The sequence below is a fragment of the Mytilus galloprovincialis genome, chromosome 9 (assembly GCF_965363235.1).
Source record: "Mytilus galloprovincialis chromosome 9, xbMytGall1.hap1.1, whole genome shotgun sequence".
NCBI classification, from domain to species: Eukaryota; Metazoa; Mollusca; class Bivalvia; order Mytilida; family Mytilidae; genus Mytilus; species Mytilus galloprovincialis.
Window position 1 is genome coordinate 33,252,139 of NC_134846.1, and position 22,055 is coordinate 33,274,193.

Here is a 22,055-nt window from a genome sequence, read left to right on the forward strand (position 1 = left end):
AAAAAAATTACCTTAACACGAAATCACAACGACGGGATGTATAAACTGGAAAATTATTCTCAGCTTGCTAACTGTTAACTTACTGCTGTAAGATTTTGTCCTTTTTTGCATTGAAATCTTTTAATGATATTTAGATTTAGATTTTTTCTTTGCAAATTAACCGAATAAAGTTAATGAATCTATAAAGTTAAGAGATTTCACAAATGTTTTGTACAGAAACATTACATTATATAATATATCTGAGGTAGATGATATCACGTTATATAACGTCATACAGAGATTTGATTAGACCTTTGTAACTGTGACTGATACCACTGACATGACGTCATACATATTAAAAGTTTGGTAACGCCTTTTGGACAATCACTTGTAACAATATCCCATTAATTGTATCTTATATGTAATCTGCTGAATCAGAAGTATATATATATTGAACATAAAAATGTACCACATGTATAACTATTTATTGTTTTGAAGTTTGAAAAATACATTTTTTCACAGGAATTGTAAATAGTAGTTGTACTTTCGAAAATGGCCAGTGCGGTTGGTCGGCCAATGGTTTTGTTAGATACAAGTGGAAACTTCAACGTGGAAGAACATCTCATTCATCTACAGGACCAGACAAAGATCACACAACTTCATCTGGTAAAGTTGTAATACAAACATAATTTATATTATCTGCTCTTTGGTTGGATTATTTGCTGCTCTTCAACACATTCATTACTTCCATTCTAAATTTTATTAAAATAAAACAAGTAAACAAACCAAAAACAAAAACAGCAGAGAATCGTTCAACTGGAATTATAAGTAAAATCAAAGCCTTTGAATTCTAATGGTAATACATTTTGCCTTGACTAACTTTAAACTATAGATATTCAAATGTATATCTACTAAAAAAGTATGAATTGCTTCGCACCATGATGGCATACGTTAGCTTAAATATAGTGTTTGCGATTTTAATTTTTTTTTTTTAGTTTTGTTTACATAAGCATTTATTAATTATTTGTTTCCATCTTCGTATTGCTTAGATAATTAAGTTTATATAACTCTCAATATGTATTTGGGATAACATGAGACCTAACAGGGTTCATGCATGTAAAGGAGAGATTAGCGCTATCCGTTCTGAATGTTTTGTGTTTGGCTAGATTTTAAAGGGGAAACTACTATTACATGAGTTAAAATGTAACTGTGGGATCTTTTTCCCCTATTTTATAAATATGAAATCACAATTGTTTTCGTTAGACTTACACACTATTCAACACATATACAATTATATACATTGTACAACTATAAGCATTATGGTTATACTAGATTTCGTTGAATGAATCTAATACAGTATATGCATGAAAGGGGGGCGAAAGATACCAGAGGGACAGTCAAACTCATATATCGAAAATAAACTGACAACGCTATGGCTAAAAAATAAAAAATAAAAACAGACAGTCAAATAAAAGTAAACAAGACACAACACAGAAATCTAAATACTTAGCAACACGAACCCATCACAAACAGGGGGTGATCTCATATGCTCCGGAAATATAAGCATGACATAGAATAAGTACGTTATAAAAAGTACAATGCCACAATCAAAATTATAAATAGAAAATGGGGAAAGAAATGAAGACCAAGCAAGATATGTTATGTGTTGGTGCAATCCTAGATAATAAGTCAGAATACACTTGTCATATGTGACAGTTATACCAAGAGCGCACTTTATTTGCATCCCTTGAATTTTCTGATAATATATTTATACTTAACATTGATTCATACATGCCAATCTTGGTATCTTTTATCGCCTTTAGACGCAAACCAATATATTTTAGAAAATGGTTACTATTTTTGCACGGTTTCTCACAGTAATTCGACAGAAAACGATGTAAGTGATCTACATTCCGGTTTGATAAATCAGTGTCCAAAACAGTTTTTGACTTTTTGGTATCACATGAATGGGAGAAATATCAATACATTGAAAGTATTTCAAGTTAAAAATGCACGTTTAATTGAACTGTGGAGGACAGCAGCTAACCAAGGAAACAATTGGCAATTTCAATCATTGTCATTGGAGGATATAGGACCATATCAAATCATGTTTAGAGCAACTCGTGGTACTGGAATAAAAAGTGAAATCGCTGTTGACGACATCTTTATAAACAACACCGAGTGCAAGAAAGGTATGCAACTAACTTTCCTTCCCACTACATTAACCAGCGGAACCTTTGTTGAAACACTTTAAATAGTTACAAAGCTGCGCTCCACCGTTTAAGGTAGATCATAAGTAAATACTTTTTGAGACAGAATTTTCTTATACTTAGCCAAAACAAAGATTTTTCTGTGCTCTTTTCAAAAATATATTAAAAAGTATGGGTCACCGTGCTATTTTTCAAGCTATGAATCGTTGAAAATTGCCTAAATTTGGTTAGATTGTTCATGCAAAAACACATTTGTGTGCATAAAAAAAAAATCTATGAGATAGAATTTTGAAATAAATTGTGAAAAGATAGTTTTTGTAATATATTTTAAGAAAATAAAAAGAAAAAATGGTGTCACCGAACTTGTTTTCTTGCTACAAGTAAAAAGGAAAAATTTCCCTATCAGTCCAGTATAATTTTTTTTTACTTAAAGAGTTATCTTCCCTTAAATGGACCAATTGAAAAAAAAATGATTCTGAAAGCAAATAGAATTATATTTCTTTAAATATTTTGAATTATACAATAAATCACCAAGTTTTCTTTATATTATTAAACAGTCTAACCTTTAAATTGCTAATCTGTCTCCAAATTTGCAGATTTAGGAAAATAACTTGACCGATTTTTTACTGTGATTGTACAATCCAAGATGGCGGTATACCATGTATCTACCTTAATATGTTTACAATAAGCATGATTAGGTTTCTCGTTGTTGCACATATAAATGTAAACGATAAATAGTTTGTTCTAACTTTCAGTGAAAATGAAATTAAACTGTCACGAATTAAACCACAATTCCCTATAGGAATTTTATTAGACTGTGTATACGATCCATTAATGAGGGGTTTGTTTGTGTTACCTTAGGGAAACAGCAAACAAACCATTAAATAAACTATTTCAGTGACGTAATTGCAGTAAAACAAATATTATACTGTAGCATATGTAGCGTAGATGTTTCACAAAATACAATTTCAAAAATAATATCGAGTCAACATTTAAGATATGTTATTCGAGAAGTCTCCTTTAAAAAACAGTTGAATCATACACAAACCTCGTACATGCTGTAAGAAGACAATTTGTAGTTACAAAAATCACAAAAATACTGAACTAAGAGGAAAATCAATTCGGAGAGTCCATAATCACATGGCAAAATCAAATAACAAAACGCATCAGAAACGAATGGACAAGAACTGTCATATTCCAGACTTGGTACAGGTATTTTCAACACACATGCTTTATAATTGGTTTTGACATTTCCCTGATTTTGAATTAAGTACATGTATACATTTAATATATGTGCTGTAGTACATATGCACAAACATGATAATTCATCAGAATTGGTGCAACTTTGTGTTGAATGAAGAATAGAAATAAACATTTAAAATTCACGAAAACATTTAATGTATTCTAACAAAAAAATACAAACACAGTCGATATTTGTACTTAAAAATCAAGCAATTGTATTGGTCTTAGGAAATGAATGTACAATTAACTTTTTTGAGATGAGGCTAACATCAACAGAACCGAACAAAAAATCTGTTGAATTAAGTCACCTGGTGAAATCAGTTTCTTTTGTTGAGACAGACAATTACTAATATTACATCATTTAATTGGTATCAAATCATTAAATTTCTATTTTTTCTAAAAATCAAATTATATCCGTATTATTGAATTGTCTGGCTTAGATAGGCAAAGAAGTCAATTCTAATTACACCAGAATCAGAAGATTGTATTTGTCTGTAATGCATGTTTCAATGGAATACAAATCCCGGAAATGGGACTACACATGGTTCATACACAAATTTTTTAAAGAATTTGCATTTAATTGAGGAGAAAAAAACATGGTGTTTTGTATGTCACAAAAATGTAAAGCCTAATTGTATCAAGTATTTATTTAATTAAAAAAGTATTGTCAAAATGATGGTTACCAAATTATAAATAGCTTAGTCAATGTATTTATATGTACATAAATGTCTGTTCTTCTCATATGATTTGACATGACAGCGTACACAATTAATGAAAATGGAGAGTTGCATCCCTTTTTCATTTTTTATATTTGTAATAAAGTTGATAATCAGGAAATGAAGTTTAAAAACTGACTAAAGTCCTCAAGATCTTTTTAAGTATATAACAGTGCTTTTTTACGATGCGTCTACATGTATGAATGGTATAAAAAGATGGTAAACAGTGACAAAGCTTTGCATTGTGACAATATTGTGTTGTTTTGTTGTGTGCAATGTATATGTATAATAATGTGCCGCCTTAATCTCGTTTTTCCGACTGTTTTAACCCTCCCGAAATAACTGATTGGTGTATACATACTGTCCAGTATTAGTAATTTATTTAAAAAAAGATGTCTTTTATTCATGCAATGATTTTGTTGTTTAAATCAATGGATATCTTTTGTTGATGTTTATCGATTTTTGTTTTCGTTTTTTTTTTTCTCCATTATTCACACCGTCAGTGTTAACAATTGCCATTTCTGGGCATTTTATAGCTTACTTTGCGGTATGTCTTAATCATTGTTGACGGACGTACTGTTACTATTTTTTGTTCTCTTCTACTTCAATTAGTCTCTGTTGGAGAGTAGTATATTTGACAATCATACCACATCTGTTTTATTTTTACATGTATATATGACCCTTACAAAACCTTATTTGTTTCACAATGAGTTGTGCTATATTTGTGACATATGAAAGAATATAAACGATTGATTTCTTTCATACCTCATCAGTATTTATTAACTGTGAGAGATTTTGAAACATTGAGCTGAAATTCAGTGGTTGTCGTTTGTTTATGTGTTACATGTTTGTTTTTCGTTCATTTTTTTACATAAATAAGGCCGTTAGTTTTTTCGTTTGAATTGTTTTACATTGTCTTATCGGGGCCTTTTATAGCTGACTATGTGGTATGGGCTTTGCTGAAGGCCGTACGGTGACCTATAGTTGTTAATGTCCGTGTCATTTTGGTCTTTTGTGGATAGTTGTCTCATTGGCAATCATACCACATCTTCTTTTTTTATAATACATGAAAACTTAAACCATATAGACATTTGACTACTGCGGCGGATTTTGTAATACTCGAATGTAGAGTTCGGTACAATGATAGTAATATGTTTTAAGCCGATATATTTTATATACATTCCTGTCTTAGCAGTAAGTGGTATCATTGTTACAAGGGATTCAACAGGTAGACTGCTTCTTGTTTACAACAGGTAGACTGCCTCTTGTTTACAACAGGTAGACTGCCTCTTGTTTACAACAGGTAAACTGCCTCTTGTTTATAACAGGTAGACTGCCTCTTGTTTACAACAGGTAGACTGCCTCTTGTTTACAACAGGTAAACTGCCTCTTGTTTACAACAGGTAGACTGCCTCTTGTTTACAACATTGTATATCTGACTTCTTAACATCAGAATAACTGTTATTAAATAGAGATGTAAGTTACAGAGGGAACAGTCCTTAGGAAAACTGCAATAATTTAAAAAAAAAAATTGACGAAAAGGCTACCATTTATCCGACAGCTCAAGTTGGCATGCATTTAGCGAAAGCTTACAACACCGTAGCTTAATTATGTCTTATGGTTGTATTTAGATACATACAAAATTGATAAATAATACATACAATGCGTAAAAATCTAGAATGTGTCATTCAATGATAACTTATTTTGAAATATAAGTATTCCCCTTTAGCCGCTTACCGATTTATTCTAATTCATATTATTTTTTTTATTTTTCAGATTTAGTTGTAGGCTTGGTTATAGGAGGTTTATTACTACTCTGTGTTATTACTGTGATTGTTGTTCTCATTAAAAGGTGTGTAACTTAAATTTGTACTCTTAAAGTTTTTAATATACTTTCGAAGTTTTATGAAGCAGCTTGCTTATGATGTTCAAAACAAATACAAATTGCCGAACTATGCATGCACAATAATCCGAAATATTTCTTTTTGGGTATGCCCAGTTCTTCAATTAGAAGTACCTGTTTATACCTGCACATTTGATCAATAATATTTACTTGATATTAAGAACTCATATTTTAAGTGAAATAAAAAAAAAAGTATACTCATGAAGTTTGCATATTTTTATCACATTACAAACAATGACCGTTTAAAGGTAATCCATAAGAACTAAAGTGTACTTTTATGCATGTTTACTTGGTTGATAAATTATACTCGCATGAATTATTTTGAAGATAGTTTATTTGGATCAGAATACAAAAATACTTATATGCTTAATGTATATTTAAGGCAATCACTCAAGTCTAGACCAAGAGAAACAATCAAAAATAATTCCGGAGAATATGACTATATTGAAAGTCACGATTTAGCATTTCCACTAACCGCTAACCATTCCAGTCATATACCAAATGATGGCACACATAGCAATACTGCATATCCAGGGCGGAGGAATACAACTTTATCAGACAATCCAACGTTAAGTGACCAAACATATTCAATCGTGGATCAAACACCCGAATCAACATTAAATAAGACAAGAGACGATGGAAAAGGGACCACAGACAGTTATATGGTATTAGATCCGACTGCCACAGGTTTCAATAGAACAACATTGCCTAACACTCGTTCAGATTGTGAGTTTGCAAAGCCTGTAATTGTTACTGGGAACAGTATTGGCGATGAGGATCAATATGCTTTATCTGAGGAAGGATGTTACGACCATTCGGGAAATAATCGTCACAAAGAATTAGAGGTCAACATTTATAACCATGCCGTGGATACTATTTACGACTCTGGAAGTCACACAAGAAAGGAAGCAGGAAGAGACGATACATATGATCATTTCTTAGGACAAAAGAAAGAAGATGGAAATGATATCTGAACAACGACATGAAAACATGCACAGATCCTATAAAAGTACCTAAACAAACAATTGTACAATGTTATAGTAGAATCGATTATTTATTTGCTCCTTAACTAGAACCTACAATTTTTTCTCTAACTTCTATAGCCGCACCAACTTGTATTGAGCAATCGCCTTATCCATTTTTCCAACAACAACTGATAAAATAGTCAGCTGTCGTTTCAGGCGATGTTACTGTTATGTTATTATTAAACATGGACGCTTCATTCAGAAGGTATATGAGTGATCATCTGCAGGAAGCTATCATTTAGAAGAAGAGAGAGATGTTATATTCAAATCCCATTTGCGGTTCATCATTTAACACAACCTAAGTTTTGGAATCAATAATGAATGTGTTGTCAAAAAAGGGAGTCAGAAGAACACACATGATTATAATAAAGCTTAATACCATAAATTAGTTGTGAATTCATTGACACTTTAACCAATTATTTCCATTTATTTTGAAAATAATTTTTATTCAATCAAGTTTTACTTATTATTTTTTTTTTTTTTTTTTTTTGTTGATCTTTGTCATGTTCTGTTTCATATTTCTGTTGTTAAGGTAGATTAAAGATGACAGTTATTTTGATTAAGAGTATACCCTTTCAAGTTGTAAAAAAATATTGAAAACAATGATAAGAAAAGTTGTCTAAACAAATTTCGAAATAGAAGTTATGACTGCTGCTTGAAATAGAATGTTTTTAAACGTATAAAAAGAATTTAAAAAAGTAAGTGTATGCGTTTTAATGTGTATGTGATATTATTTTTGCACATTGGTATCTGTATAAATATATATATCTGCTTTTTTATATTATTGAACGAGGAATTTTGAATTCTTAAACATTTACTTGATAAAATACAAATTCATGTGTTTAATTTTACTGTGTATGCTTACTGCAGTGAACAGTATAAAGTTTTTTTTCATCAATTTTATTAACGAAAACGTGCAATATATTTGAAACAAACGGACAAATTTACAGAGTTTTATGTATTGCATGTGACAAAAAAGGATAATTTAACCTTAAACAATAATTGTCATTGGACGTTGACAAATAGTTTAAAGGATACAATGCCGTATCCGAATAGTTTGTATATAGAGAAAGTCACCATTTTAAATTCCCGAATGGTTTGGTATGTAATTTTTTAAACAAGTATGAAAAACGTCATGTGGTGTGGCGCTAGTCTTCTTGTTGTCAACCTTTGACCAATTAGAAGCGTACGATAACAATAGATAAGTCTAGTGTTTATGTTAGACATCGATGTTTTTTAAGCTGTTCAATGGACAATTCACTAGTTTTATACCAATCTTTGTAACTGCAGTTATATTATAGCCATTCCAACACGGCGGTAACCACGATCAGTTTAAAATCACGGAAAATTGCTCGTAAACATTTAGTAAACCAACAAGCTTACAAGTGAGTAATGCAACTGTGTTTTGGTGTAGTGAGTCGATGATTTCGCCAAATTTTTCTACGAAATTGTTTCCCTTTTTTCTTTCTTAGTATGTTTGGTAGTCTCTCAAGGTTGCCGTTGATGTATAATTACCTGTCTGTGTTTGCTTAGTGAAGCCTTGACTATGTTTACCAAATCCTGGAATTTTTTTTAACAACCTTATGTCTCTCAGTTTAGCATATTCCAAAGCTCAAATCCATAGAGTTGCACAGCAATAACGATATTTTGTACAGGCTACACACATCTTATTTGAATTAACAAACAAGATCCAATACCGGCTATAGAAAAATAAACATATTGGTCATTTTTATAAGAATGTAGAATATATTATTATCTTTGCTCGGCGATAAGTCAAGATACCAATTAAACAGTCAAACTCATAGATCGAAAATCGTTTTCATCATTTATAAGAGACTTGTCTCTTTTGAAACATAATCAATTTATATCATCATGTGTGGACATAAGATTACAGATCTAACTACATTCACGGGTTATCAGAAATTTTGTAGTTTTCTTTAAAAAAATTTACGGACGCCATCATGAGTTGGTTGACCGTTATAGATTAACCGTTTCACAGATGATATCGGAAATGTTCTTTATGTCGTATCTACAATCCACTTCCCTTTTCATCACAAACATCACCTACCGAATTAAGATTATTTACCGGGTTTGTAATAAAATGAGCAACACTACGGGTGCCAAATGTAGAGCAGGAACTGCTTTCCTTTCCGGACCACATGAGATCCCCCAAAGTATTTGGTGGGGTTCATGTTGATTAGTCTTAAGTTTTCTATGTTGTGTTTTCTGTACTTTGATGTGTGTGGTTTGTCTTTTTATTTCGTTAGCCATGGCGTTGTCGTTTATTTTCGATCTATGAGTTTGGCTGCTTAACTGGTATCTTTCGCCCCTCTTTTTTTTCTTCACTTTATCTAACGATCATTTTGCAGTTTCTCATATCCTGGTGAATTTCGTAGTTTGGTTTCTAATCACTGATTCGAAAAGAGATAACGGAAACACTATTTGATTAGGCGTATTTATTAGTTGTTATTTTTTAAATCAAAAGATGTAAGCACATCACTACCATACAGCATACTTCTAAAGCACATATTATGTTGGTTGGAAGGCTGTTACACTCCATCAAGCATTTACAACATTAAAATTCAGACGTAAATAGTTCTAATGAGTTATATTTTTGATTCATAGACAAAAAAGGAAATTTATAGTCAGAGTTAGTATATTTCATGTAGTGTCATACATAAAACGAAAAATAATTGAAAAAATAGATTATTGCAGTTCCTCATATCCTGATGATTTTCGTATTTCGTGGTTTCTGATCACTGATTCGAGAGGAAAAAAAACCCGGAAACAGTATTTTAATAGACGTGTTTGTTATCCTTTGTTAAAAGATCAAAAAGATGTAAGATGTAAAAAGTTAAACTTTACAATAATTTTCGGGAATTAAATATGTCAAGTACATTTAGCATTCTACGAGCACTATGTAGCCTAACCATCGAATGTAAGTACCACCGAACCGCATGAACCGTTTGAATAACAAATGTCAAGTAAAGTCAGATTCTTCTAATGTTTATCATATGCTACGTTTTGCTGATATTGATATCTTATTAAAAGTTTCAAGTATTTAAAAGGGCTGATTATGATTAACCTTAATCATCATTTTGTATTCAGAAATCATTCAATAAAAAATCGATAAGCTAAGTCTAAAAAATTTATAGAAAATGATTGAGGTTGCTCCCGATTCAAATTGTCAGAATAGGATGGGGGAACCTGTTTAACGAAGCATGTGACGAGTTCAAACTTGTAAAATCACATGTATCCTTCAACTAGTCATTTGATATTTTATTAGAACAAAGGTATATCACATATAAGCTTAATTAAGAAACCCTGTATTTCTAAATAAACTTTTTTTCACAGAAAAGTGAATACAATGTATGGTCAGTGGCAGCCATTAGGTGTTTACGATACAGAGATTAGAAAAGGTACTGTTTGTTTCGGGGTACCTTTACCAGTTGGTCATGCTGCACAGTAAATAACCAAATTTAACTCATCCAAACAAAAGAGGAAAACTTACCATTCAGTAACAAAAGGATAAAAAGCAGTTAAGTTTAAGATCCGAATTATTTTTCGGAACACTGCGACACCGTCTTTCAAAACGATAATTAAATTGTATCGCAAATATACATTGTAGATTATGTTTGTGGAGTAATGATTTCAGCAATATATGGATATAAAAATCCCAGACGTATTCGAACCTGACTTTGCTACCGGAAAACCTTATAACGACCTGGCAGCCGTCATAAAACTAAAATACAGTAAAATAATCACTGTATTAACTTAATTTTTGTTGTAATTCTCCTAAATCTGGTTGTTCACAAGAACAAATCTTATTCATTTTTTCCTATTATGATTTTTTAATCTATTTGTGCATTTCTCTGTCATGGATGCTCTTACGTGTGTTTGTGCTGTGTTTCTATCTCCGTGATATTTTCAACATCGTAATAAAGCGGCAGATTTGGTATACCAATAAGCAAGGTTCAAACCACCATTTGTTCTAAATCAAGTCAAGAATATGGCAATCGTTTTCAAATAGTTCGTTTCTATGTGTGTAGTCGTTTGTTTTTGTTGGACTGCGTTGTTCATATTGTTCCTTTGTTTTCTTCTTATAGTTGATGTGTTTCTCCCGGTTTCAGTTTATTACCCTGATTTGTTTTCTCTCAATCAATATATGAGCACCGGTATACTACTGTTGCCGGTATGTTAACAAATCAAAATAAAACCGAAAACAATCTGTCAACTAATATCGTGTACTGTCAGTTTGATTCGTGAGCTTGTTCACTATTAAAAATATCAATTCGAATCACAAACGAAATGATCTAGAAACAATAAAAACTTTATCATGGTTATAAAATAAAACGTTTTTTGATTGCGTTAAGTCTTCCAATTGATATTTTATCGTGTGGTTTTCTATGTTGTGATGTTATGCTATTGTTTCAGAAAAAGAGAGAAGGTTTGGTACCATTAAAACGTGTATTCCCGCTGCAAATGTTTGCACCTGTCCTAAGTCAGGAATCTGATGTACAGTAGTTGTCGTTTGTTTATGTAATTTATACGTGTTACTCGTTTCTCGTTTTTTATATAGATAAGACCGTTGGTTTTCCCGTTTGAATGGTTTTACACTAGTAATTTTGGGGCCCTTTATAGCTTTTTGTTCGGAGTGAGCCAAGGTTCCGTGTTGAAGGCCGTTTATTGACCTATAATGGTTTACTTTTATTAATTGTTATTTGGATGGAGAGTTGTCTAATTGGCACTCACACCACATCTTCCTATATCTTAGTTTGTTCTTGCTAGAATGCAATTTGATTTCTTAAATGTGATCTCAAAACAATTAAATCTTTTGCACTAAGTGATACGTACCATCAAAACAACAATAACTATTTTGATAACATAAAAAAAATAATGATTTCAAAATGTGAAATGTAAATAATGTGGAAATATCTTTTTAGCAGTAAGTTACACCCTTTTTAACCTTTTTGTTGGGGGGTGGGGGTATCCACCTTAGATGAAAATTACCTGTCTTGAGGTAAAGTTCACTGGTGACAAACTTTAAGATCAACATACTGACGTTTGAACAAAACATTGGTTTTCGGTTTTATTTTGTTCACTAAATTTGCTAAATTATACATCATTAAGCTCATGTTACTTAAATCAAGAGGTTCAACACAATTTGGCTGAAATATTTGATAAAAATGTGTGACAGAAAAGGAAATCTTATCGAATAAAAAAGCGAACATACGTATAGGTAAATCGTAAGGGTTTGATCTTTTCATGCTTTTCTGTCAGTGTTAAACCATAATGTGTCCCAAGTACACGAATGCCCAATCCGCACTATCATTTTCTATGTTTACTGGACCGTGAAACTGGGATAAAATCTCTTGTTTGGCATTAAATTATGAAGATCATATCATAGGGAACATGCTAATGATAACAATGACCACTGCCCTTTCCTCGATCTTGATATCTATATCATAAACGGGAAGCTTAATACAAAAATTTATGATAAAAGAGATGATTTTTCATTTCCTATTGTTAATTATCCATTTTTAGATGGTGACGTTCCCTTGTCACCATCTTATGGTGTTTATATATCTCAACTTGTACGATTCGCTCGTGTATGTAACAATGTATTAGATTTTAGCGAGAGAAATTTATGTATTACTGAAAAATTATTACACCAGGGTTTTCGATATCACAAACTGGTCAAAACATTTACTAAATTTTATCACCGGTATAAGGAATTAATTCGTAAATATAACTCAACATGCAGACATCTTATACGTTCAGGTATTTCACATCCAAAATTTTATGGAAATATTCTTTATAAAGCACAAAAATGTCAGTATTCTCCTCAGAAACTAACAAAACCTTTAAATAGACTTATTAAAAGGGGATATAGTTACGATACTGTTGTCAGGTCATTAAAGATTGCATATTTTGGCTTTAACATTGATTCACTAATAGGGTCTTTGCATCGGAACTAAACACATTTATTTCTAAAAAAACAGTTGTTGGCATGACACGGGTTATGTTCTTCTCATATATTTTATGATAGTATGATACTAAACCCCTAACGGGAGGGATTGTACCTGATATTCATATGATGAAGACATAATCTTTCAATCAGTTTAATTGAGGTCTGGAGCTGGCATGTCAGTTAACTGCTAGTAGTCTGTTGTTATTTATGTATTATTGTCATTTTATTTATTTTCTTTTGTTACATCTTTTGACATCAGACTCGGACTTCTCTTGAACTGAATTTTAATGTGCGTATTGTTATTGTTTTACTTTTCTACATTGGCTAGAGGTATAGGGGGAGGGTTGAGATCTCATAAACATGTTTAACCCCGCCGCAATTTTGCGCCTGTCCCAAGTCAGGAGCCTCTGGCCTTTGTTAGTCTTGTATGATTTTAAATTTTAGTTTCTTGTGTATAATTCGGAGTTTAGTATGACGTCCATTATCACTGTACTATTATGCATATTTTAGGGGCCAGCTGAAGGACACCTACGGGTGCGGGAATTCTCGCTACATTGAAGACCCATTGGTTGCCTTCGGCTGTTGTTTGCTCTATGGTCGGGTGGTTGTCGCTTTGACATATTCACCATTTCCTTTCTCAATTTTATTACTAAGTTTAGTTGATCGGACTTCAACTTTATCAAAAACTACCTCGACCAAAAACTTTAACCAAAACTTTAACCTAAAACGGGACAGACGGACGAACGAACGAACGGACGAACGAACGGAAGGACGGACGAATCGACGCACAAACCAGAAAACATAATGCCCATAAGTTTGGCATAAAAAATGTGCTTTTGAAAGACCGATTATTCTATTATACCCATAGCCATGTCTTTTCTGGTTTTTGTGTGCTAGTTTGGTTGCTGTGCCAATACTATCCACCCAATTCATGGTCAATCAATGAGCAATTGGACAAGATATCAGTATAGTGTGCTATTGTACGAAAGCCGAGAAGGAGCATTCAAAATTCAAAATTCATAATTCATAATTCAAAACTCAAAATTCTCACATTAAAAATTCCGATTCCGAATCCCGCCGTTTCTTTGTCACGTGGTCTCTGTGCCTCAACTTACCTCGGTGAAGGATGGCTGCTAGTTTAGATGTTATAATATAGTTTATTATAATGTTAAGAAATGTATACTAATTTATTAATTGAAGTAATGAATAATAATTAGAAAAAGACTAAACAAAATTAGCCAACAATTACCCCAAAAAATTAGGATGAATAGGACTCTTTGAAAAACGGTTTCCACTCAACAACTACAGACCTTCTAACTGACCATTATTCCGTGTTATTGCCTATGGATGTTATAGTTCAAGTTGCTGCGTTCTTATTGTCCAATGATGGATAATGGATAAAGGCTCGCTACATGTGGTACAGACACATTTTACAACCACTCTACTCCAAGGCACAGCAGGTTTAATGTCCGAAGCTTAGCGTTCATATTCGCAATATTATTATAGGATTTGTAGCTTAAGAAATAAGTTGCGTTCCTTAAGCACGTGGGATCAATACTGACTCGAGATTTGCTAAACCTTCCATGAAGGAACATATGTATTCCAGCCAAGGATCAGAACATCGTAATAACGTTCCCACATTACAAAAAAGTCATTTGAGGTCTGAACTACTGATTAAATGTAGTAATATATAAATTTAGTGGTATATTAAACTCTCCTTGATAGATAAAAAATATAGATTATCTTGCGTCACTAAGTTTGGGATTGAATATCCAAAACATTCTCCATTTTTAAACGAATAAAAGGCTGTTCTGTCATTAAACATGTCTTTTTAAAGTTTTTAGTCTATTTTATAATGATTTATATTCCTATAAATACATTTCATTCAATAGAAATCGTCATGGCGTTGTAGAAACTAAGCTATAAGTTTGTTTTGAAATAATTTTTGTTGCCAGTTTTGCATGTACCGAATTCAACGTAAGTTTAAACTTAAGTTTCCCCTTTCATTGAGGCATACTAGATGGTTACATTAACAAATACATATTTGTTCATTATTTTCTATAAATTTTGTAAAGTTTTGACGCCCGTTGTTCTTATAACTTGAACAAATAACATCGTTTTAAACTGATAATTACCCCCTTTTTTGTAAAGTTGCATTAGTGTACTTGAGAATCTCATTTAATGATAGGTTTCCACCTTTTTGATATAAAAAATGAATAAGGAAGAAAATGAATTCAAGGTTTTTAACCATTCTACTGTAAAAAATGTATTTAAATTGGAATAGAATATTCAATTTTGTTTATCCTAGAAAACGACATGTGACCTTTGATCTTGATTTCTGAAAAACTGCACCATATTTTCTTTTGACGACCAAAATAATCTCAAAGTACACACATTTTCGAATCGAATGATATCTGATACAGCCGTATACCATTTTTGACGATTAAAATTTCATAATACCGACTTCGGTTACCGGCCTATTGTGTAAGTTCCATAACATTTTGTTGAGGCAAACATAACTTAGAGAATGATAACGAAAAATTCGGCCATTTTTTTCATTTCTGAAGGGGCATAACGATAGAACGGAAAAATTGACACAAAAACAGATTATTTTTTTCTGTGTTTTGTGGTGCAAAGCATTGCATATAAGTCTTATATACTTTTGGTTGGGGCAAACTAGAGTTAGACAGCGTACGGACTGTCGGGCGATGAGACAGACAAGGCTAATACTTAATTTCTCCTCTATTGTGGCGGGGGCTAAACAATTAGACATTTTATTTATTGCACGTTTTATACTGAATATGTTCTCACCTGACCAATACCGATTATTTCTGCGACCAATACTATTATACGATCAGGTCGATCATGTCTGGTCAGGATCGGGTTGAGATCGAGTATAGCTGATTTAGTCGCGAAAGTCGATTAAAGATCATGTAAAGATCGTAAATTGGTCAAGATCATCGAAAAGATATTGAATTAGTAGTTAGATTTCATGATAAGTCGTGAAGAAGTCGTGAAGCAGTCGTTAATGATCGAGTTCAAGAACTTAGTTACTAGTACGCTTGATCGTGGAAATTTGAGCAATCGGGTAAAGAATTGATCTGATGGGCAGTGTCAATCTAGCTTCAATCGAGAATATCTTGCGATCGTCTCAGTCTATTTTGTGTTAAAGGTTTGGTCATCTGTCTAAAACTGTTCTACATTGTAGCTGTATAACTGACAAAACCTGTCAGGATTGTAGAACTGTTCTAAATGACGTCACTGCAGTTAGGGCATCTCACTGGTCACCATTCAGTGATATTACAATCGTTGATAAAGCCACACGCAAAATATATATTATATTCTTTTGACTTATTTATATTTAAGACAAAGAGTTCTTAAAACGTTTCTATGAATAGAACTGACTAAATCAATTCTAGCTGTAGAACTGACCAAATCTGTTCTAATCGTAGAACTGTTCTAGCCGGAGAACTGTCTAAAACATTGGTCAGTTCTAGGTAGAACTGTCAAAAAGGTGTCAGGATGACAGTTCTTTAAACCAGAAACACGTGTAATATTTGCGCAAAAATATTTTGTTTTGAATTTTGAATTTTGGATTTTGAATTTTAAATTTTGAATTCTGTATTTTGAATTTTGAATGATCCTGCTCGGCTTTCGTACTATTGAGATTCGATACATATGTATAACGCCAAATTATATTAAAATTGTGAAACTTTTCTGTATTGTTACGTCTAAAAAGTTTTGTCTGAATTCTGAAAAGACCCATCGAAACAAACATTTGATAACATTTTTAGATTTATGGATAATAACTTTGCACTCAATAATGAAGACTACAATATGCACATTATAGATATTTATCCTGTTTTACTTTAAAAAAAAAAATTAACCAAAACAATAAAACTAAAATTCAATAATCAATGTGTCTTCAGGATATCTTAATCAATAATTTTTTTAAATGTAAAAAAAAAAGACTTTTGTATATATAGATAAATTAATTATATTAGTTTGTTTTGATCTGGTGTCACACGGAAGTAAATTTGATCTAAGTACTTCAAGTGGTTTGGCACTTCAATATAAAATAAAGTTGACCTTCCTCGTTTCATTTGTAGGTTGAGGAAGCGTGGATAAAATGCAGAAATTCATAGTTCTTTTATTACTGCTGGATTTGTTTTCTGTAACTTTGCAAAAATCAGGTAAAGAACATTTTCTGATACCAATTTATATTAAAAAATATTGCTTAATTTGATATGTTAACGTTACAATTTGGTAAATATACCATGATAAAATATGTTGATAAATATTCTTCGCCACCCATATCGTTAGGCTACGTTTGAATTATAGTGCATTTGATAAGTTTAAAACTCAAATAAGACCAACTGAAAAAAAAATCAAGCTTGAGTAATACAAACGTTTAGTCATTTGAATTTGATATGCAGTTGATAGCCAAGGGACATATCTTTTCCGTGGAGATCATTTTCAATCATACTAGAACACACCCGTGATATCACGGGTCCGTGACTGAATTAAAGTATACAACTATGCGCAAGCCTTATTTTAGTATTAGTATTGTCATCTGATAAAGTCATGTCGATTATAAGATACAGTTTTTCTCTGCTTTCAAGTCTTTCTGTTTGAACCCGTTGAACTGGAACTTATCAGTTATTGGTAATATTAATTATTTTGAAAACAAAAGGTCCTGGAATGGAGCATTTTTTAATCAACAGCATTGTCCTATATAAGTTATAAATAAAGTTGAATTCTTTGCTTTGCTGTTTTACGTCATGCCCACTAACAAATTGAAAACTGTACCTATACCGGCTATACGCCTTATTTTTAGTCCAGATTTTTAGTATTCGTATTGTTATCTTAGAAAGTCTTACTGGTTAAAATACTACAATAGGTAACAATTTGACAATTTAGTAGTGTCAACCCTGTGGTTATGACCCGTGTATATAGCAATAATACAACGTTTGGTGGTGCGCCTGTCAGATGCGGAACGTACAGATAAGGTAATAGGTAACAGGTGAATATACTATTGGTATCGGTAGCAGACTCGACCCGGAACTTCTTAATTATTGGCAATATTAATTACGTGGAAAACAAAAGGGCCTGGAGTGGTGTAATTTTTAATCTACACCTTTGTACTATATTAGTTATATATAAAGTTGAATTCTGTGATTCGTCGTTTTTACGTGATGACGGCTGACAAATTGGACCTCGTAATTTTAGTATTATAGATTTGTTCGTGGACTATGACGGATTTGCATAGTATAATATACAATTACGGCCCGTAGTAAATGGGAATATCTGAAATTGTAAACACGGGAATGATATTTCTCTGAGGTCGCGTTGACAATTTTGGATATCCATCTCTTCTAAGGGTTTTATTATATCGAACCAACAGTGGAAGGGTCTTTTAAATCATCGGGAAAATATTACTTTAGTTGTATTTTGCATAACTTTTAGGAATTTTGGTGATCAATGATTTCAACTTCGTACTTTATTTGGCCTTTTTTAACATTTTTGGATTCGAGCGTCACTGTAAGTTTTGTGTAGACGAAACGCGCGTCTGGCGTATATACAGGAATTAACCCTGGTATTTATGATGAGTTTATTTACATTACTTTAGACGTTTAGAAACAAACACACATTGACGTTCGGAAATACATTAGTGGTTTAGAATCTTGTATGTACAACTAAGACATAATCTTTATGTAAAATATTAATGGTTCTGAAAAGGACCGTTTGTAAGAAATATAATTGGCACTAGATGCATGTCCGAAGCCTTATTTTCTCGTGTCTCGATGGGCTTTCATAAGGTGAATGTTGCCATTTTGTTTATTTATGCTCGTGACGTCATGAGAGATAACTCGTGTACAGGCCAAGGAACTCAAAAGGTTATTCCCCGGTGAATAATAGGCTTATACACCGCTGGTGTAAATTTGTATGGTTATTTGTCATTCCTTGCAATTAAATGCAAATTAACTGAATTATTCCATGTGACTTTACAACGTGCTAACCAATATTTGTTTGTAACAGATGTAAGGTATAATAATACATGTGTTAATCGTTTGTCTTTTACTTTTCAGTTACAGTGTATACAAAGTCAAAATTTATCTCTGTGTCAAAAGTTTCTTGTTAAAATGTTTTGTATATAGAATGAATTACCTAGCTGGGGTACAAACCTTTCATTTCAAATCGATGGCTTGTCATTTAGAGTCCTTGTATAATACTATTGAATGTTTTGGTGTTTATGATTGATCTTGATAATTGATATGCTAAAAGTAAACGAATTTAATGCTGATGGAAATAGATGAGTTTGTGGTAATATCATCGTCTATTTAATGTACAAAAAAAAAAAAATTTAAGGTTATGTTATTAATTGAGAAGCATCTTTTTATAACAAATGTTACTTTATGTGTATTTTCACAAAGTTGATGTATAAGGGGACTGCCATCGTTGATTGACCACAATTGTGTGTTTTGATAATATCACTAATCTGCGAAAATCTAAATCTAGATCAATCGTTTAATGCAACACAACCATAATAATAAACAAACTTAATTGTATAAGGAAACTTGCAAAGTTTCATAACTAACAAATATTGATTTTGACCTGAAACAAATGATGATATCATGATTTTCTGAAAACAGGAAACCATATATTCTATCCTTTCTAAGAATTCCATAATTGAGAAAGATAAAATCACAAAAGTACTGAATCCGAGGGAAATTCAAATCGGAAAGTCCCTTATCAAATGGCCAAATCAAATGATAAAACACATGAAACGAATTGAAAACAAATGTCATATTTAAAAGATGTCAAAATGGGGGTGCATCAGTCATCACTGTGTCACAATCTCAATAAGAAAAAAAACAAACTAATATTTAACAAAGAAGCACAAAAAGCTTCTATCATATTTAATAACCACATGCATTGCTTACTTTAATATGTACTTTAAATCAATCCATAAAGGATTGAAATAGTTGATGTCCTGTGACTGCATTCAAATCAACCCTGGTGTAAAGTTGCGTGTATGATTTCAGAATGTAATCTTCGCACCGTAAGAAATATGAAATAATTTTATCTTTCAAAGTATATCAAAATTATGATTGACATGTGGAACTGTGGTATACAGGGTTGAAAATTCAAGAGTTTTGTTAGAACTAATTTCAGAAAAAGTCCGAGATTTAGAATTATTCAGAAGTTCTTTAGAATTTTTAAGAATTGATAAATTGTTAATACCACTACGCTAGTAAAATAGTTTTGTCGTTCAAAGTATTTCAAAATTATAATAGAACAATAACATAATGGAAGGATCGTTTAAAGTACAGAGCCAAGCATATGTTCCAAAGAAAACAACAAAAGGTTACACGTACAACACACAGCAGCAAAAATGAAAGATAATTCAAACAACACATTGACAGGATGTATTTATACCGAGCCACATCAAATGAATATCATAGTAAACGTAATATTAATAGTAGAACAAAGTCAAATAAAAGAACACTATAACACGTTCGGTAGATGATGCATAACGTCAGTATGCAGACTCTATACATCAAGACCCTTTTTTATTTCAAAGATATGGTAACTAAATTTAAACTTAACGAAGCATTTTCTCATAGACAAATTATAGGAAAATTCCCTATCAAACCTTAATTTTAAATTTTTATAAAGTAATAGTTAACTATTTTCATCATATTGATCATTTAATATATTTTCAAAACATTTTTGTTTCTCTAAATTCAATTTAAGTCTTTGGGACTTTACGAACTTATAATTCATGTCAAGTCCCTGCCATGAGTAACTTTATCTTAATTGTTCGGGTTGGATGAATTATTATTTCCATATGTATACCAAAAAAAAGTACCACCTGAATGCAGCTGTTTTGAAAATATTAAAGCTTCGTTAAGTAAATGATTTATAATTTTGCTAGATAAGACAGAGACTGTGAATAAAAATAAATGTTCAAGGGGTTGTCTTTCTAGTTCTACTCGGACTGCTATGATTGATGCAGTTTTACGTTGCCTAGCAAAAATTAAATACCTTTTGGTTGCTTCATTGGGATATATTCTAAGCATATGCATGTGACAAATATGTATCCTATAATTGTTGCGCAAGTCTATAAAATGTTTATAAAATGTGAGAACACTTATTATCATATGGCTAAGATTATCTAAAAATGTTTACTTTAACTGACAATACATACACTCTTTTAGTATTAGATGCATGATATTTTTATTAGTTGTTATTTGCTTTGAACAAGCTGTCGGTAACTGCAAGTACCCTTAGATCTATACTTGGTGTCTTTTTGTTGTTGAGATGTACAAGTTACCGGCCACGTCCACTTTGTGTTTTTGTTACCTGTATATCTAGTTGTATATATTCTTCTGATGAGTTAAAGGAGAATTAGGATTCCGCTAGCATATTTAACCCAACCATATTCTGTATGTATGTGCCTGTCCGAGTTCAGGAGGCACTTCTTCAGCGGTTGTCGTTTTGTCCTGAAATATATTTTTATTTTTGTTTATATGTTGTACATTAATTAACCGTTAATTTCATCGTTTTGTACTAATTTTGTCCTTAAGAGGCCGTTTATATCTGAAATTGTGGTACGGGTTTTGCTAATTGTTAAAAACCGAACGATGACCTATAGTTGTTAATATCAGTGTCATTTAGGTACCTTGTCTCATTGGCAATCATTCCAAAAATTTTGTTAATGCACCAATTGAAAACAAATTATTGATGAACTGACATAACAACATGATTTAAAAAAAAAACTGTGGTTTAGTGGTTTGGTTCCAATTGACATAATTGAATAACCAATGTCATGTCATAGTGTTTACGCATTTCAATTAGAACAGCAGCAAACCATGTTGATATAGATGTATCTTTTTTATATATTATGTACATAAATATTTTCTTCCAGATCGAAAAGAAGTAACTATTCCTGTTAGTTCCCCTATTCAGCTTGAATGTAATGATGATTTAAAAGTTAACAATATC

The 22,055-nt window shown here is 31.8% G+C and overlaps 1 protein-coding gene across 1 annotated transcript; it reads left to right on the forward strand.

Moving 5' to 3' along the window:
* The first annotated feature begins 531 nt into the window (after positions 1 to 531).
* On the forward strand, positions 532 to 7,453 carry LOC143046764 (uncharacterized). The gene is made up of 4 exons (XM_076219844.1): positions 532 to 645; positions 1,824 to 2,171; positions 5,924 to 5,999; positions 6,433 to 7,453. The coding sequence occupies exons 2-4, from the start codon at positions 1,943 to 1,945 to the stop codon at positions 7,022 to 7,024; spliced, it is 897 nt and encodes a 298-aa protein (XP_076075959.1). The 5' UTR covers positions 532 to 645; positions 1,824 to 1,942; the 3' UTR covers positions 7,025 to 7,453.
* Positions 7,454 to 22,055: the final 14,602 nt, after the last annotated feature.